Below are 18,678 nucleotides of genomic sequence, written 5' to 3'. Positions count from 1 at the left end.
GTTGAAGATGCTGTCTTTTTTCCATTGAATGGTTTTGGCTTCTTTGTAAAAAATCGAGTATTCATAGGTGTGTGGGTTTATTTTCTGAAGAAAGAAATTGACGAAGATCTCAGAAGATGGAAAGATCTCCCGTGCTCATGGATTGGTAGGATTAACATTGTGAAAATGGCCATCCTGCCAAAAAAAATCTACAGATTCAATGCAATTCCCATCAAAATACCAACTCAATTCTTCACAGACCTTGAAAAAAAGATTCTCAGCTTCATATGGAGAAACAAAAAACCCAGAATCTCCAAAACAATCCTGTACAACAACAGATCATCTGGAGGTATCTCTATCCCTGATCTCAAGTTGTACTACAGAGGAATAGTAATAAAAACTGCATGGTATTGGCATAAAAACAGATTTTTTAAAAAAAGTTGTTTACACCATTAGATTTTGTTCAAATGCAGAGATTCTGGCTCTGGGGGATTCAAATGGTACCACAGCATCATTAGCACACAAGGTCACACTGCTGCTATGATTGCAAAGTGAATAGTAACTCTAAATGTTTCAAGCTCTTTCACATTCTCCAGAGTCCCCTTAGAACGTAGGTTCTGGCTTTAGAGGGTCGTATTTCCTGACTGACCAAGGAGATGCCCTGGGCCATGAGGTATTAGGACTGGGTAGCAGTGCCATCAAGGTTGAAGACAGATGGAAACAGGAAACAGCAGGGATGCGCTGAGACAGGGGAAGGACAAAGGGCACAGGACACTGTTTTGTGATCTTGAAAACTGTCCTGCTGGTTTCCTTGAGAAGCCTAAGGGACCAGCTGTTATATAATAGACAGCAATAAGCACACCACAGTAAGTCACCCCAGTTATCTTACAGACTTCAAAGGCCTCCTGATATTTCAGCCCAGGGTCTTGACTATTCTCTGACACACAGAATGTAATCTGAGGAAGATCTGCTTGGTCTTTAGCTCATTCAGACAATAGGAAACCTGAAGATTTCACTATAAGCTGTCTACCAAACCACAGCTGACTTCTCTGTGCACGGTTTGGGTAAAGAAGACCAGGGCCCGACACTGCCTTTGCTGTCTACCTGCTCAGTACACAGGGCAGTTGGCCCAAGGAATCTCCTTTTTCATTCAGACACCACCAGCTACACCTAATACGAAATTTCCTTCTATGGCTGTCCTGGCAACAAGTAGATCCATCTGTTGTGTAATTCTAGCCCTTCTGTCATCTCCTCTGGGCCTCAGCCATCCTATCTGGTAATGGCCACCAGATAATCTTTATGTTTTTTCTAGTTACTAAGCCATTGGTCTTCTGGAGATGTTGTCCTGCCCAGTTGCCTCATCTCTTCAGTTAAAAAAGAGGGGGAAGGTTAGTCTACCAACATCGCTAGGCTGCTCTGATTGAAAGGCATCCCTCCACCCCCTACAGTGCCCATGTTCAGTAAAGAATATTCTCACATCTACTGATATCTGCTTATATTTTCTTCTAAACTCTCCTCCATCTTTCTCCATTTCACAGATTCATTGATTTTCTTACATGGATGTCAAATGCCCCCTTATACAGCCTTCTAGACCTTGCAAACCCTCTCATTAATTAGATTGTTTCTGAAGTTGTCTCTATCTCCCCTTCCACTCTCCTTTCCTTTTCCCTCCCCACCCCCTTCTCTGCCTCCTCCATCATCCATTTATTCTCCTCTTTCCCTCCTCCTTTATATCCTCCTCCCCTCTCCTTCCTCTCCCTCCTTATGGACTCCCATCTTAACAGCGCTGCATGTGGTTGAAACTCTGACCACTTTGTCTCTGATGGTGCTCTTTCTCACCTGCCATAATTGTGGCTGGCCACTCTTCTCTGGTTGCTGTAGCACTCTTGAGTGTCTCCTCCACTTTAGGAATTTTGCTGTTGCTTCTGTACCTCTTGTCTCTCCTTAAACTTTGTTTGTCTCTCAGTATACATATGTATATTAAATCAAGAAGCCACTTGTTGCCAGGATTTTAAAAGATCCTCATTCAACTTCCGCAAAAAACTCCTTATCTCATATCCTAAGTGTTGGTTCAAGAATCATACTTTTTTTTTTAATCTCTTGTCTCCATAGCCAGTCTTTCACATCTTCCTCTGAAGTTACTGCAGACTCTCTCACTATCTTGAGACTTTGTTCTTGCCAGTTTGGTGACTGAGCTATGGAGCTTTTCAACTGGGTTCTGATACATAGCAAAGATTCTGAGCAACATGGACTCATAGGGTACCCCTGGGTACTCCAGCAAGACCTGACTCACCAGACGTACATAGAAATATTTGCTTACAGATACGTTCCTTGCTAAAATTCCCTTGTTTGTCAGAACATGAAGAGACTAAGCAGCCCAGATTCAGATTCCATACTATATGTTGGGCAATTTTTCTCATTTGACAAGTAAAGAAGGTACAGTTGTCTTCCTCTTTTTCATTCTTTCCATGAGCCAATCTGCTTGATCCTCAGTATAATCGGGAGTATTTTAGAAAGCGACCAATCTGACCATTCTTTCTTCCTTGGAAGGCTCAGTTTAAGAAGCTACCCTCCAGGCTGGGTAGGGAGAGATGGTGCATCCAGAGTCATGGACTGGAGATGGTTCTTCCTACCTGCTGATTTCTTATAAGAGAAACACCACTAGGGCCTTCCTCACTTTTCTGTACTCTCTGCAGTGGTGGGATCCGGCAGCACACTGAAGCCACTGAAGCCACTATTTGTCCAACACTGGTGAGATGCTCTGAGGAGACCAGGTGGAGGCAGATTGGAGAAAGTCCAGATGCAGGCAAGCAGTGCAGTTTCATCCAAGTTTCAGAAAAGCGGATGTTTTGCTTGGGCTCCTAGTAGCCACATCTCTCATCCTTTGACCCTTATCTGGCCACTCTATTCCTGGTTGAAGATGCACTGTGAGCCCATGAAGATGCAGAAAGTCTGGGGCTGGCTGTTCTTGGCAGCCCTGTTCCTCACTGTGAACTGCGTACGGCTCTTCATTTGCCCACATATTTTTTTTCCATTTCAGGTTCCTCTTGTTCTCAGTTCTCAGACTCATTTTCTTTCTACTTGCTTGTCTTCATTGTTTACTACACCCATTTGAGATACACAAATATCATCCTTCTTTACAGACTAGAGTCCTGACTGAGCATGCACTGGGCCTCTGCTTCATCCTACAACCCCAGACTCCCAAGTAGGGAGGCAGGGGCAGATGCACATTGTTGGAGTTTTTGCTCCCAGTGATTTTTATGCCAGGATTTCAAGACAGTCATCCTAAAAAGAACGTTCCTTACTGCAGGCCCCAGGCTGAATGCTCCTTCTGCTTGGCCAGGCTCACCCCTTAAGCACTGAAGTGTCAAGAAGCTTAAAGGTTATTTGTTTTCTTTGATCTTGAAGTCTTTTAACTTATCCTATGTGGGATTTCTTTCTTTTTTATTTTTTAAGCTTTATTTTATGTGCATTAATGTGAAGGTGTCATATCCCTTGGAACTGGAGTTACAGGCAGTTGTGAATTGCCATGTGGGTAGTGGGAATTGAATCCAGGTCCTCTGCAAGAGCAGACGGTGCTTAGGATTTCTTTGACATGCCTTTTATGCCACTTTTATTACTTTGACAGGTCAATATTTTGAAAGCCAAATTAATTTTCTGTGCCTGATAACTAAGCTTTGAGGCATTAAAATACAGTAGGTCTCTCTGTGTACCCCAAGCTGGCCTTGAACTCACTAGCCTGCCAAGTTCTGGGATAAGAGGCATAAATTATCATTCCCAGCAATGCAATATTTGTAAGTGTCAGCTGGTACTTCATCCCAGTTTTCACTTGCTTCATACATTTCTAGAGGAAAAGAGAATATTTAATCTGGACCTGCTTCCTAAAAGAATCTTCTCAGCAGAGGCTTCAGCAATCGACAATGCAGTTTGTCAAGAACCCAGTTAGGTGCTGGAGTCAGCATTCCAGTCTGTGAGCACACTTACCTAAGCAGTGGAGTGTTTGTCTTTACTTCATCGTTTGAGTTGGTGCATTTACTTATTTTTGTCCCCAGATTCCAGCATCTGGGCAAGTTGCAACGTGCACTGTCAGACCTGTCCCCGTGGCCAGCTCTGAAGAGATTGCCCCTGCTGGACACTGTTCTCAGGAACACGGTGGCCTGGGATTTGCATTTTGTTCAAGGTGAAGCAGCTCTGCTTTTCTTTGTCACCCACTGACCATGAGCAAATAAAACAGTTATTGGAAAGTGTTCCTGTTGCATACCCAATGTGACTGTCGAGTTTTGAGCTGAGTTTTTGTTGGTGTCGTATACATGTATACACGTATGTATTGTGACAGCTTCTGAGGATGTTTCACATACAACATGCATGTTGCTGTCACAATGAAGGTCACACACACACTACTATTTAGCAGAGCCTGCCATGTGGTCTGAGACAAGCCATTTCATGGGATGGTTTAACTTTCTCACTGACACCAATCCCATGGTTATCAGGCTGGAGATTCCCCCAGGACCCTGTGCATAAGAGCATTGATACCTCTGCTTGTCCGCCCTCTGCACTGTTCAGAGCCTGCATGGGACTGAGATCTCTCTCTAAGAGTGCAGAATGCCCTTCTTTGAACTTCTATCGACTGGAAGGTATTTCTTCTGCTTTAGTTCAAAGAAGGCAGCTTCACACTTTGCCTTCATGCGCCAAATTCTTTTTACCTTCCTGAAGAATAAAGAGGAAAAAAGTGAGACAGGGCATTGCTTTGGAAGCAAAGTGCTCTCATAACAAAGCACCCATATTATTGACTTCTCAAAAAGGATAAAACAATATTCTACCACATTCCTGTTTTCCTTTCTGATAAGATAGTGAAGCATTCAATAACAGGTCGGGTTTACTTAAATTCATATTTTTGAAATTCACTTTACTGTTTTATGGTTATGAATAAAAGCCAAGATGAGAGGAACCTAATCCAAATGGAACGTGAAGCATATTTCTGTCTTGTAGAAGTCCTCAGTTACCTGAAGACATCAGCAAGGGATTTTATACCTGATGGATCTGATGGATGGAGACTGGAAATGGATATGTTCTTTTGGGGGCTAAAGCAGGTAATGATTATACAAAAACCATTTTTACAAAACATTAAAAAACCCAAGAAATATTCAGCTTTGCCTGTTGTGAATTTTGCTGGCCAAATGAGGAGAACGAGCAGGTTTTCGAAGAACTTTGGGCTTCATGTTAACATGGCTGTTTCTATTTGTCGTTCTTGAGTCCATGGAGAGCACTATTGAGTATTCCTAAATGTTCCCTCTCTCCATCCTCATTACCTTTTCAGCTGTTGACAAAGAATGCTTCCGCCACTTGCCTGAATGGACATTTGTCTCAGGAGGCTCCGCTCCCCACTGGGGACTCCAGCATCTGGAGGAGTCTCTGGGGAATGCTATGCCACACCACCGCCTTCAATGAGACCAGTGTTTTAAATGAGCTGCTTCATGCAGTGAAAGATGCTGTAAGTATCCACCATAATATCTCTTGAACAGTACCAACAGGGCTCCTGTTAAAGGGTAAGTCACCTAACATGCTAATACTGATCCTAGAGTTTAGACCATGTAAGTGTTGGCATCACTGAAAGGGTACCACTGAATGGTGGCTACTCATCAGTTCTATCCTTCCTGACTACTTGGGTGTGGTGATGCACACTCCCTGCCACAACCTACCTGGCGATTTCTGAGAGTACCACAAACTTTCAAAAACAGCACACCTGTCTCTCAGGTTTCCTGTTCTCTTGTTTGCTCTGCTCTGCCTCTCTTCGTTGCCTGGAAGGAATGTGCAGAGCGAACTTTGGTGAACTGTTAATGTACAGCCGCTTGTAGCCATGGCTTTTAGTGATGAGAGGAGTTGAAAGTGACTCTCTTCCCCTGTCACTGCCTGAGACCCAGGCAACCACGCTCGCTAAACATTCACAGAGACAATGGAATGTTTAGAAGGTGATTACATCAACTTTAGCGCTTATTTTTTTTACTGAGAACTAAAATGTGTAATGCTCTTATGTTTATCAATTTGCGCATCTCACGAGTACCTGTCTCTTAAAAAATTATACCTTATAGGCATTAGAATATATAATTAGCAAAATAATAAAATAGAAATGATGTCTGAGCAAAATGAAAATGGAAATGAGAGTGTGCACACAGTCAAGCCCTTCATTGTCTTCTTGGCATTTATAGACCAGGCCAGAGGGTGTACAAACAAGAGGCTCTTCTCTGGCTTGAGCAGGATGGATAACATGAGTGCGAGTGTGTAACGGTCCAGCATCTGGAAGTGTCCCCGAGAAGTTGATGGGTTTGAAATGTGGAGGAGGATGTGGGAGCTAAGAAAAGCCAGAGAGGATGTTAGTTGGAGAGAAAGGCACAGGAGGAGCTGAGGCTGACTCAGTGGGATCTGCAGGCAAACATTTCTTCAGCTGCATGAGAAAGCCTTTCAGAGAGGTTAGATGACTAGTCTTGACCGATCTTCCCAAGCTCAGAGGTTAAAAACAAAATGTACCCTAAGATCTCCTGTGACTCTGGAGGCGGGGTGGGGCTCAGTCAGATGGAGTTCTCTTAAGCTTACGTGTGTTCCTTAGACAGCTGTGATTTTGTGATCACGGTGGCTGGCTGTAGTTTGGATGCTTGGCTAGACACTGAAGTCCTGGGGCTTATCTTTTCTCTCTAATAATGCCATGTGGGGCTTCCCTGATACTCAAGGGTTCCAAAAAAAAAAAAAAATAGGCAAGAAGGGAAGTTTTCAAAGATTATGACAACTGCTGAGACTGAAATTTGTACAAGTCACTCTGCTGCATTTATGGACTAAAGTGAATCTGAATCCAGCCTTGAGGGACTGTGTGTGTGTGTGTGTGGGGGGGGTTTGCCATGAGGGTGTTTTTCAGGTCTGGTTCTCTGAGGATGTTGTTAAATGTTTCTTCATCACATTTGGGGAGTCCACCCAACACACTTGACTATGACACTAGAGTATCTCTTAGGTGATTAATAAAGTCACCTATTCAGTAAGGGGGTTGTAACTTTGAACATGAGGAAAAGTTCATGTCTAGAACTGTACCTCAAGATTATGGAAACCTTGGTAACTGAACACAGATAGGGAGGCTATGTCTCAAATGCCCATCTGAAATGGGTTAACTTTTGACAGATGATGTTTTCTCTTTCTTTTAAGGGTCACCGTTTGCAAGAGGTCATTGCAGGACAAACAGATGGACCAGTGGCAGAACATGGTGGGCACTTGGGCTGGCAGGATCTTGGGACACAGATATCAGACGTGAGCTTTGCCTGTTCTCAGGTCTTCCAGCTGCCAGGAGCTGATGCCTCACCTGAGAAAGGTATCTCTGATGATGGCTGCGAGCGCCAGCTTGTTTCCACAGTGTAAGTATGTGATGTATGAAAACCTTTTCAGGGCTTGGATGCAGGATTTCAGGTGCTACTCAATGATGGCTCACCATCATACATGCCATTCTTAAAGAATAGACTACAATGATACTTTAAGGAGATTACCTGGTTGCTATATAAGAAAACTTGTAAAACCCAAAACACACTAGACATTTTCTCTGTTTAACCATTGACTTCACGTTTCATGAAAAACTCAAAGATTGTGTGTAACCAAGACTGATTTTTCCATATGGGTGGCTGCTCAAGTGAGCTATACCTTATTTCTATTTCATGACCCCTTACACCAGTATCCAATTTCTGTGGCTGCTAATAAACCCATATACTTGATATATCAAATATATCAAAGGGGATGTATTTTTACTTAGTCTCAGTATCTACTTTGTATTGTTGTGTTTATTTTCTCCTTGTTTTTTGCTTGATTTACTCTTGATTTTCTGTTTTTCATGTACTGTCAATTTTCTTTTACTTATTTTCCAAATCAGATTAGAATAATTTATAAATGAATAAATAGTAAGTCAACTACTTACAAGATTCTAATTGCTTTTTCAGGTGGACTGTCAGATATTTGCATGCATTACCTTTAGATGGTTTTGTAAGTATGTGTCATGTTAAAGTTCTAGTTTTTTGGAATCTTTTGATTTCAGGGTATCACACATACTTGAAGAGGTACAAATATCCCTGCAGCGAATGTCCTACTGGAAAATCTTCTCAGAGATCATCAGGAAGACTTGTGAATTGGTTCAATATGTGAACGAGCATGGAAGTTTCCAGAACGGTCTGCTGTGTAAGTCAGGAGGTCTTAATGGCCGGAATGTGTGGTCTTTTCCCCACTTAGGAGATAGAGTTGCAGTACGAAGGGCTGTTATGCATCACGAAGGGAAGCCTAAAGTGGAATTCCCTCCAAATACTGCTAGCTATTATGGTTACTGTATTCAGTGTGTCATTACGGCTGTGATCAGAATCTCCACAGTCCTGTTTTGTCTGGGCCAGACTCTCCCAGCACCATCCACAGGTATCTTATTCACTCTCAAAATTGTGCTTGTTTAGATGAAAATGTTTATTTAATTTTTAAAATTTTATTTGTTCACCGAGAGTTTTGAAGGTGTTTTAATCATAATCATATTCATTCCTTCTCCAGTGCTTCTTATATTCACTCCCTTCTCTCCTCACCCAAGCTTTTGTCCTTTTGTAATTTCTTTAAAAAACCCTTCAAGACAAGTTTGTACTGCCTATATATACTCTTGAGTGTGTGATCTTTCACTGGAGCATGACTGACATACCTGGAGCTCTTAGAGAAAACTGTCTCTACCTCTCTCAGCAGCTAACTCTTGCCAATAGCCCTAGACGTATGAGTGTGTGCTTTGCTCTCCATCTCCACATGAGCATTTGGGCTGGCTTGAACTTGCTCAGGTCTTGTGTGTGCCACCACAATTGCCATGACTTCATATGTGCAGCTGCCCTGCTGTGTCCAGAAGACACAGTTTCCTTGAGGTCATCCACCACCTTCGGCCCTTATGCTCTTCCTACCCCTTCTGAAATGATACCTGAGTCTTGGGATGGGTTTGTGTGGTGTAAATATTCTTTTTATGGCTGAGCATTTGCTGTGTCTTATTCTCTGCCCTTTGTCTATTTGTGGGTCTCTGTTTTAACGCCTACTGCAAATAGAAGTTTTAAAAGTAAGGATTGGGAGATGCATTTATCTATGGTATAATGAGAAGTTGTTAGGAGTCAGTTTAATACTATACAAATTTAGCAGAATAATTGTGCTAGGTTCTCCCTTTGGGCCTACGACTTGTCTATAGAGCCTACGACTTGGGCCTAACAATGGTGCTGAGTATGGGTTTCATCTTGTGGAGCAGAACTTCAACCCAATCAGAAAATGAAATGACTAGTTACTCCCATGGTGTTCATGCCAGCACTGTACCAGCAGGCATGCCTTGCCCAATCAGTCATTACAGCTCACAAGGTTCACAGCGCACAATGCCAGTTTCTAATTCCTTCTCTGCTTTTCTTTCTTTCCATCTCTAAATCGCTGCCTTTACAGACTGGCCAAGACTCTTCCTCTCTGGATCGTTTTTGTAAGCCTGCACCCCACAAGACAAATAGATCTTGCAATTCTTTCAGGAATACTCTGAGAGCTCTGAATTTCAGAGTGTCGGGTAGGCAGCATCCTCCTGGACTGCATGGTCATCCCACATATTAACCATTTTCCTTCACCACCTCATCCTCCTCACCTATTTTTGCCTGTAATCCTATTTTTGTATTTTCTGCTAGCACACTCTTGGATTAAGACTTAAAATCTTTTAAATGTATGTTTCTCTTCTCGTGGATAATGTCGAGATTCCTTTCTTAGTTCTAGTATTCTGACATCTTATGAAGACTTCAGTAAACATGAACTTAAAAACCTGCATCACGCTGTATACTCAGTAGATTTTTGGTAATTTGGAAAATATTCCTTGTGTTTTACTCTTCTGTCATATATTACATCACAGTTGCAGTTTCTTCTTTTTCCCCTCCCCCAAGTCTTTCCCCTCCGCTGGCCCTCTTCCCTGGGTTTCCTCCCTCCCCTTCTCTCAGAAATAAACAGGCTTTCCATGACATCAAGCAAACATGGTATAACAAGCCAGGCACATACCATCACATCAAGGCTGGACAAGGAAACCCATAGGGGAAAAGAGTTGCACAAGCAGATGAAAGAGTCAGGAATAGCCCCCACTCCACATTTCCGATTTCCACAAGAACACCAAGCTACTCAGCCATAACATGTATGTGGAGGACCTACAGGTTCCCTGATCCCTCAGGCTGATTCTGTAGGCCCTGTTCTCATGGTGTGTTCCTGACCACTCTGGTTCCTCCAATCCTTTCTCCCCTTCCTTAGCAGGACTCCATGAGCTCCACCCAATCTTTGGCTGTGGTACTCCTCACCTGCTCTCATCAGTTGATGGATGCAGTCTCTCTGGTCCCTTTGATGACAATTCTGCTAAGCTCCAGTCCCAGCACCCTCTACAGGCAGGGCAAACTGTAGATCAAAGGTTTTATGGCTTGTTTGGTGTCCTAATAATTCCACTTGAGGCCTTGCTTGGCTACGGAAGATGTTCAGTTCAGGCCCTGTGTCTCCCATTACTAGAAGTCTCTGCTAGGGTTACTCTCTTAGGTTCCACTGAGCTTCCATTGTACCACGTTTCCACCTGCGCCTGAAATGACCCCAATTCTAGTAATTTCTTTCAGGATTTTCTCTCTCCCTATCCCCAACCTGATTCTTCCTATTCTCAATCCTAGCCAACCCCCAGTTCACCTGTGAAATCTATTCTATTTACATTTCCTGGGGAGATCCTTGCCTCCCATCTTAAGCCCTTCTTGTTGCTTACCTTCCCTGGGTCATTGGACTGTAACATTATTGTTTTGTACTTTACAGCTATTATCCACTTATTTTTTTAATTTATTTTTTATTGTTTTAAATTATACTTTATTTACTTTGTATTCCACTCTAGTTTCCTCCCTCCTCCCCTCCCAACCCCTCCTTTCCTCTCTCTTCACACACTCCCTTCCCCAAGTCCACTGGTAGGGGAGGGTTTCTTTTTCTTCCTTCTGATCCTAGTCTGTTAGGTCTCATCAAGAGTGGCTGCATATTATCCACGTATAAGTGAGCACATACCACATTTGTCTTTCTGGGTCTGGGTTACCTCACTCAGGATGATCTTTTCTAGTTTCATCTATTTTGCCTGCAAATTTCATGATGTCTTTTTTTTTTTTTATCAGCTGAGTAATATTCCATTGTATAAATGTATCACTTTTTTTTTATTAATTACACTTTATTCACTTTGTATCCCCCTGTGGTTCTCTCCCTCCTCCTGTCCCAATCCCTCCCTTCCTCCACCCTCTGCATGCATGCCCCTCCCCAAGTCCACTGATAGGGGAGGACTTCTTTTCCTTCCTTCTGATCCTAGTCAATTAGGTCTCATCAGGAGGGGCTGCTGTGGCCTGGTAATGCTGCTTCCCCCTCAGAGGGAGGTAATTAAAGAGCAGGCCAATCAGTTCATGTCAGAGACAGTCCCTGTTCCTATTACAATGGAACCCACTTGGATACTGAACTGCCATGGGCTACATCTGTGCAGGGTTATCTCTTAGGTTATCTCCATGCATAGTCCTTAGTTGTAGTATCAGTCTCAGTAAAGACTCCTGTGTGCAGATTTTTTGGTTCTGTTGCTCTCCTTGTAGAGTTCCTGTCCTCTCCAGATCTTACTGTTTCCCACTTCTTTCCTAAGATTCCCTTCACTCTGCCCAAAGGTTGCCCATAAGTCTCCCTCTCTCATCTCCTCCCTGACCCTTTCCAAGTCCACTGATAGGGGAGGTCCTCCTCCCCTTCCATCTGACCCTAGCTTATCAGATATCTTCAGGATTGACTGCAATGTCCTCTTCTGTGGCCTAGCAAGGCTGCTCCTTCCTTAGGGGGAGGGGAGGTCAAAGAGCCAGCCATTGAGTTCATGTCAGAAATAGTCCTTGTTCTTCTTATTAGGGTACCCACTTGGATACTGAGCTATCATGGGCTACATCCAAGCAGGGGTTCTAGGTTATATCCATACATAGTCCATGGTTGGAGAAACAGTCTCATAAAAGACCCCTGTGCCCTGATATATTTGGTCCTTGTGCAGCTTCTGTCCTCTCCAGGTCATACTAACTCCCTCATCTTTCATATGATTCCCTGCACTCTGTCGAAGGTTTGGTTGTGAGTTTCCGCATCTGCTTTGATACACTGTTAGTTAGAGTCTTTCAGAGGCCCTCTGTGGTAGGCTCCTGTCCTGTTACTTGTTTTCTGCTACTTCCAATGTCCATCCCATTTGTCTTTCTAAGTGAGGACTGATCATCTTACCCCTGGTCCTCTTTCTTGTTTATTTTCTTTAGGTGTATAGATTTTCATATGTTTATTCTATCTTTTAAGTCTAGTACCCACTTATAAGTGAATATATACCATGTGTGTCTTTCTGCTCCTGGGATACCTCACTCAGGATGATCTGATTTTCTTGATGAACCAGCTCTTAGTTTTGTTGATTCTTTGTGTTGTTCTCTTTATTCCTATTTTAGTGATTTCAAGCCCTAAGCTTAAATATTTCTTGCCATCTGGTCCTCTTGGGTGCATTTGCTTTTTTCTGTTCTAGAGCTTTCAGGTGTGCTGTTAAGTTGCTAGTATGAGATCTGTCCATCTTTCTTTATTTATCTTTTAAATGAAGGCACTTAGTGCTATGAGCTTTCCTTTTAGCACCGCTTTCATTGTGTTTCATTGTGTTCTGGAAGTTTGGCTATGTTGTGCCCTGAAGTTAATGTGTAGTTTAAGCTTTAATAATGTTTCTATAATAATGTTTAATAATGTTGCATTTGGGGCATAAATGTTAAGAATTGAAATGCCATCTTGGTGGATTTTTCCTTTGATGATTATGAAATGATCTTCTCCATCTTTTTTGATTAAATTTTGAAGTCTATTTTGTTAAAAATTAGAATAGCTGCACCAGCTTGCTTCTTTTTTCTATTATCTGAAGATTTATTTTTCTTAAGTAAAATAAAGTTTGAATAATACAGTCTGTGGTCTAGTGACATACCAGCTTGCCTTTTGAATCTATTTGCTTGGAAAAAAATTTTCCCATCCTTTAGTATGAGATAATGCGTATCTTTGATGCTGAGGTGTGTTTTTTGTGGGCAGCAGAAGGATGGATCCTGTTTTCATATCCATTTTGTTAGCGTGTGTCTTTCTTTTTTTTTTTTTTTGGGTAAAGAGAATTGTATTTTCTGCCATGTCTTCCATACCCCCTCATCTTCTGCTTATCTTCCCTCTTATCTTCTTCCTGCCCAAGATTTTTTTAAATTTTATTTTTTTCTTATCAGTTACACTTTATTAATGCTGTATCCTGCTTCCTCATTCCCTCCCAATCCCACCCTCCCTCCCTCATCTCCACCCTGGCCCTTTCCAAGTCCACTGATAGAGGGGAACCTTCTCCCCATTCATCTGATCCTGTTTTATCAGGTATCTTCAGGACTGGCTGCAATGTCCTCCTCTGTGGCCTAACAGGACTGCTCCTCCCTTGGGGGGTGGGGAGGTCAAAGAGCCAGCCATTGAGTTCCTGTTAGAAATAGTCCTTGTTTCCCTTACTATGGGAAACCAATTGGTTACTGAGCTACCACGGGCTACATCCGAGCAGAGGTTCTAGGTTATATCCATACGTGGTCCTTGGTTGAATGTCAGTCTCAGAGAAGACCCTGTGCCCAGATATATTTGGTCCTTGTGGAGCTCCTATCCTTTCCACATCATACTAACTCCCCTTCTCTCATATGATTCCCTGTACTCTGCCGAAGGTTTGGTTACGAGTCTTTGTATCTGCTTTGAAAACACTGCTAGTTAGAGTCTTTCAGATGCCTTCAGTAGAGCATGTGTCTTTTTATTGGGGAATTGAGTCCATTGATATTGAGACATATCAATGACCAGTGATTGTTAATTTGTTATTTTGTTGTTGATAGTGTGTGTGTGTTTCCCTGTTTTGGCTTTTGCTGGTATGAGATAATTTTTATTTTGCCTGTATTTTCATGGCTCTACTTAAATCTGCATGGGCTGGAGTTTTCCTTCTAGTACTTTCTACAGGGCTGAGTTTGTGGGTAGATGTTTAAACTTGACTTTAACATGAAGCATCTTGTTTTCCCCATCTATGGTAATTGTAATTTTTTTTCTGAGTATAGAAATATGGGGTAGCATCCGTGGTCTCTGAGAGTTTGCAAAACAAGTGTCCAGGCCATTTTGGCTTTTAGAGACTGAAAAGTCTTTCACACTTAAAAGTCAGGTATAATTTTAATAAGTCTGCCTTTATATGTTACTTGACTTTTTTCCTTGCAGCTTTTAATATTCTTTGTTTGTTTTGTATGTTTAGTGTTTTGATTATCATGTGGTGTGTTGACTTCCTTTTCTAGTCCTATCTATTTGGTGTTCTTTAAATTTCTTGTGCCATTGTAGGCATTTCCTTCTTTAGGGTAGAAAATTTTTCTTCTGGGCTTTATTTATTTTTTAAGTGTTTTTTAAAAATTTATTTATTTTCATTTTATGTGCATTTGTGGTTTGTCTGCATGTATGTCTGTGTGAGGGTATCAGATCTTGAAGTTAGACAGTTGTGAGCTGCCATGTGGGTGCTGGGATTTGAACCCAGGTCTAATGTAGGAAGAGCAGTCAGTGCACTTAACCACTGAAGCTATCTCTCCAGCCCCCATTTTTTGGGTTTTAGAACTTGGATGTTTCTCCTTTTCTTTTTCGTATTTTTCTTGGATTTGGTCTTTTCACAGTGTCTCAGAATCCCTGGATATTCTGTGTTAGGGTTTTTTATTTTATTTTATTTTTTTATTTAATGTTTTCCTTGACTGGTGAATCTACTTCTATCATATCTTCAACCCTAGAGAGTCATTCTTCCATCTCTTGTATTCTGTTGGTGATGTATCTGTAGTTACTGTTTGTTTCTCTAGATTTTCCATGTCAAGAATTTCCTCTGTTTATGTATGTGTGTGTGTGTTTATTTTTACTTTTTTTCCTTTCTCTTAATTTTTTATGGGATTTATTTATTTCCTTCATTTTTTTGTCTTTTCCTTGATTTCTTTGGGAGTTTAAAATTTTCTCTTTACTGACCCCTATCATCTTTATAAAATTGATTTTAAGGTTTGTTTGTGTGTATGTGTGTGTATGAGTGTGTGTGTGTGTGTGTGTGTGTGTGTGTGTGTGTGTGTGTATGTGTATGTGTGCGCGCTCCATCCTCAATGGAGTATGCAGAACTTGTTGTCTTAGGATATATGGGCTTGGGGGTGCTATTTTGCCCTGGCTGTTATTGACTGTTTTTACAGTGGGATTTAAGCATATGGAGTTGGGATGATTATAAGTTTAAGTGCTGACTTCTGAGTTTGTCTCTGTTGGATGGGTGTTTTGTTCCTTGGTTTCCATTTCCTCTTTGGTCTTCTGTTTTTTTGTGGCCTGAATTTCTAGCAGCCAGCATGGCTTTGGATCCAGTAGGGTGTCTTTGATCATGTATGGGGCTGGACTTCTGAAGACTAGCTTGGTCTTTTGTGTAGCAGGGGGTCTCTGTTCTTTTGATTGGTGTGGTCTGCACCTGAGTAGTTAGAGTCTGTTCTTCTGACTGATGTGGCCTGCACCCGAACAGTGGAAGTCTGTTGGAATCACAGTCAGGGGCCCAGCAACAGGGCAGGGAACGGGGTGGGATGGGTGGAGTATTGAATGAGTCTTTGGGAACTAAGTCTATCTAGGGAGTGGAGCAGTTCAGCTGGCAGGCAGGTCGTTCAGCCGTTCTTTTGACTCACACAGAAAATATTTTTGCATGATTTTGTTTTTGTAACTTTAAATCCTATATTTTCTTCTTCATTCTAGGACTTCTGTTAGCCATTAATTGAACCTCTTATAAGATTCTCTTATTTTGTAATATTTTAGGATAATTTTCTGGTACATTTCTTAGTTTTATTTAAAACATCTTTAAGATTTTTCAACTTTCATGGTCTGTAAAGAATTGTGTTGGTAATTTGATGGGAATTGCATTGAATCTGTGGATTGCTTTTGGTAAGATGGCCATTTTTACTATGTTAACCCTGCCAAGCCATGAGAATGGGAGATCATTCCATCTTCTGTTATCTTCTTCTAATTCTTTCTTCAGAGGCTTGAAATTTTTTTCATACAAGTCTTTGACTTGCTTGGTTAGGGTTGAAAGAAAAATTCTCAACTTCATATGGAATAACAAGAAACCCAGAATTGCTAAAACAATCCTTTACAATGAAAGATCTTCTGGAGGTGTCTCCATCCCTGATCTCAAGCTGTACTATAGAGCAACAGTAATAAAAACTGCATGGTACTGGCATAGAAACAGAATGGTGGATCAATGGAACCAAATAGAAGACTCAGAAATAAGCCCACACACTTATGGACATCTGATCTTTGACAAAGATGCCAAAACCATACAATGAAAAAAAGACAGCATCTTCAACAAATGGTGCTGTTTCTACATGGATATCTACATGCAGAAAAATGCAAATAGATCCATACTTATCACCCTGCACAAAACTAAAGTTCAAGTGGATCAAAGACCTCAACATAAAACCAGACACTCTAAACTACTTAGAAGAAAAAGTGGGGAATACCCTTGAACTCATTGGCACAGGAGACAACTTCCTGAACAGAACACCAACAGCACAGGCTCTAAGAGCAACAATCAATAAATGGGACCTCATGAAATTGAAAAGCTTCTGTAAAGCAAAGGACACCGTCCTCAAAACTAAAGGAATGCCTACAGATTGGGAAAGAATCTTCACCAACCCTCTATCTGACAGAGGGCTAATATCCAGTATATATGAAGAACTAAAGAAGCTGAAAAGCCTATCAGTTCTCATCAAAAGTGGCTGCATTGTCCTCTACTGTGGCCTGGTAAGGCTGCTCCCCCCACCGGGGGAAGTGATCAACGAGCAGGCCAATCAGATTATGTCAGAGGCAGTCCCTCTTCCCATTACTATGTAACCCACTTGGACACTGAACTGCCATGGGCTACACCTGTGCAGGGGTTCCAGGTCATCTCCACAAATAGTCCTTGGTTGGAGTATGAGTCTCTGGGAAGTTCCCTGTGTTCAAATTATCTTGTTTTGTTGCTCTGCTTGTGGAGTTCCCGTTCCCTCCAGCTCTTACTATTTCCCACTTCTTACATAAAATTCCATTCACTCTGCCCATCAGTTGGCCATCAGGCTCAGCATCTGCTTTGACAGTCTATACTGCAGAAGCTTTCAGAGGCCCTCTGTGGCTAAGATCAGAAAGAAGAGGAGAACCTCCCCTATCAGTGGACTTGGGGAGTGGCATGCATGCAGAAAGGGGAGGGAGGGTGGGATCGGCAGGGGAGGAGGGAGGGGCTTATGGGGGGATACAAAGTGTAATTAAAAAAAAAAAAGAAATAGGAAAAAAAAAAAGAAGCTGAAAAGCAACAAACCAAGCAATCCAATTAAAAAATGGGGAACAGAGCTACACAGAGAATTCTCGATAGAGGAATATTGAATGGCAGAGAAACACTTAAAGAAATGTTCAACCTCATTACCCATCAAATCAAAATCACCCTGAGATTTCACCTTACACCCATCAGAATGGCCAAGATCAAAAACTCAAGTGACAACACATGCTGGAGAGGTTGTGGAGAAAGGGGAACCCTCTTCCAGTGCTGGTGGGAATGTAAACTTGTACAACCACTCTGGAAAGCAATCTGGCGCTTTCTCAGACAACTAGGAATAGCGCTTCCTCAAGATCCAGCTATACCACTCCTAGGCATATCTCCAAAGGATTCTCAAGTACACAATAAGGACATTTGCTCAACCATGTTTGTAGCAACTTTATTTGTAATGGCCAGAAGCTGGAAACAACCCAGATGCCCCTCAACTGAAGAATGGATACAGAAATTTAATTGAGCCAGCCAGCTGTATCAAGGATATTACTTTTATCCTTGATAATTTTTTTAAAAAGCTTACTTTACCAGGATTTTTTTTTTACAATGACCCTATTTAAAGGTATCTAGCAAGAACTGAACATACATGTAAGAGATGCCACTTCCCTATTCCTCTCCAGTAAAATGAGCATCTAGATTGAACTTTTTTACAAAAAACAGTAGAGACGTTTACTGTGAAGAATTTTATTTTCTTCTTTTGCTTAAACATTTCTTTTTCACTGCTTGGTTTTCTGATAGTATCAATCCATTTTTTTTGTCTTACTTTTTTAAATTAATTTTTAAAAATTTACTCACTTTACATCCTTATCAAAGCACCCTCCCTCTTCTCCTCCTGGGCCCTACCCTACTACTCCCTTATCCTCTCCTCTTCAGTTAAGGAGAGTCTCCTGCCAACCTTTCCTCCCTGTTATATCAAGTTGCATCAGGACTAAACACATCCACTTCCACTGAGGATCAACAAGATGGCCCAGCTATGGAAAAATGCTTCAAAAGCAGGCCACAGAGTTCATGTCATAGACAGTCCCCAATCTAGTTGCTAGAGGACCATCATGAAGACCATGTTGCCCACCAGCTACATGTGTGTAGTGGTCTTACGTTCAGTCCATGCATACTCTTTGATTGGTGGTTCAGTCTCTGTGAACCCCCATGGACTTTAGTTAGTTGACTCTTTTGGTCTTCCGGTGGAGTTCTTGTCCTCTCCAGGTCCCTCTATCCTTCCCCCAATTCTTCCACAAGACTCCTTGGGCTCCACTCAACATTTGACAATGGGTCTCTGC

General features: G+C 41.8%; 1 protein-coding gene across 1 annotated transcript in view; it reads left to right on the top strand.

Moving 5' to 3' along the window:
* The window catches only part of Abca13 (ATP binding cassette subfamily A member 13), a 463,272-nt gene that overhangs the window by 69,112 nt on the left and 375,482 nt on the right, over nt 1-18,678 (top strand). Inside the window, 7 exon segments of the mRNA XM_055624041.1 lie at nt 2,900-2,977; nt 3,828-3,925; nt 4,032-4,159; nt 4,969-5,069; nt 5,297-5,470; nt 7,168-7,373; nt 8,042-8,181. Coding sequence (XP_055480016.1) covers nt 2,900-2,977; nt 3,828-3,925; nt 4,032-4,159; nt 4,969-5,069; nt 5,297-5,470; nt 7,168-7,373; nt 8,042-8,181 — 925 coding nt within the window.

This window comes from Psammomys obesus, unplaced genomic scaffold, assembly GCF_907164565.1.
Source record: "Psammomys obesus unplaced genomic scaffold, mPsaObe1.curated_primary_1811, whole genome shotgun sequence".
Taxonomy (NCBI): domain Eukaryota; kingdom Metazoa; phylum Chordata; class Mammalia; order Rodentia; family Muridae; genus Psammomys; species Psammomys obesus.
Note: the sequence above shows the minus strand (reverse complement) of the source record. Positions and strands in the feature narration are given on the sequence as shown.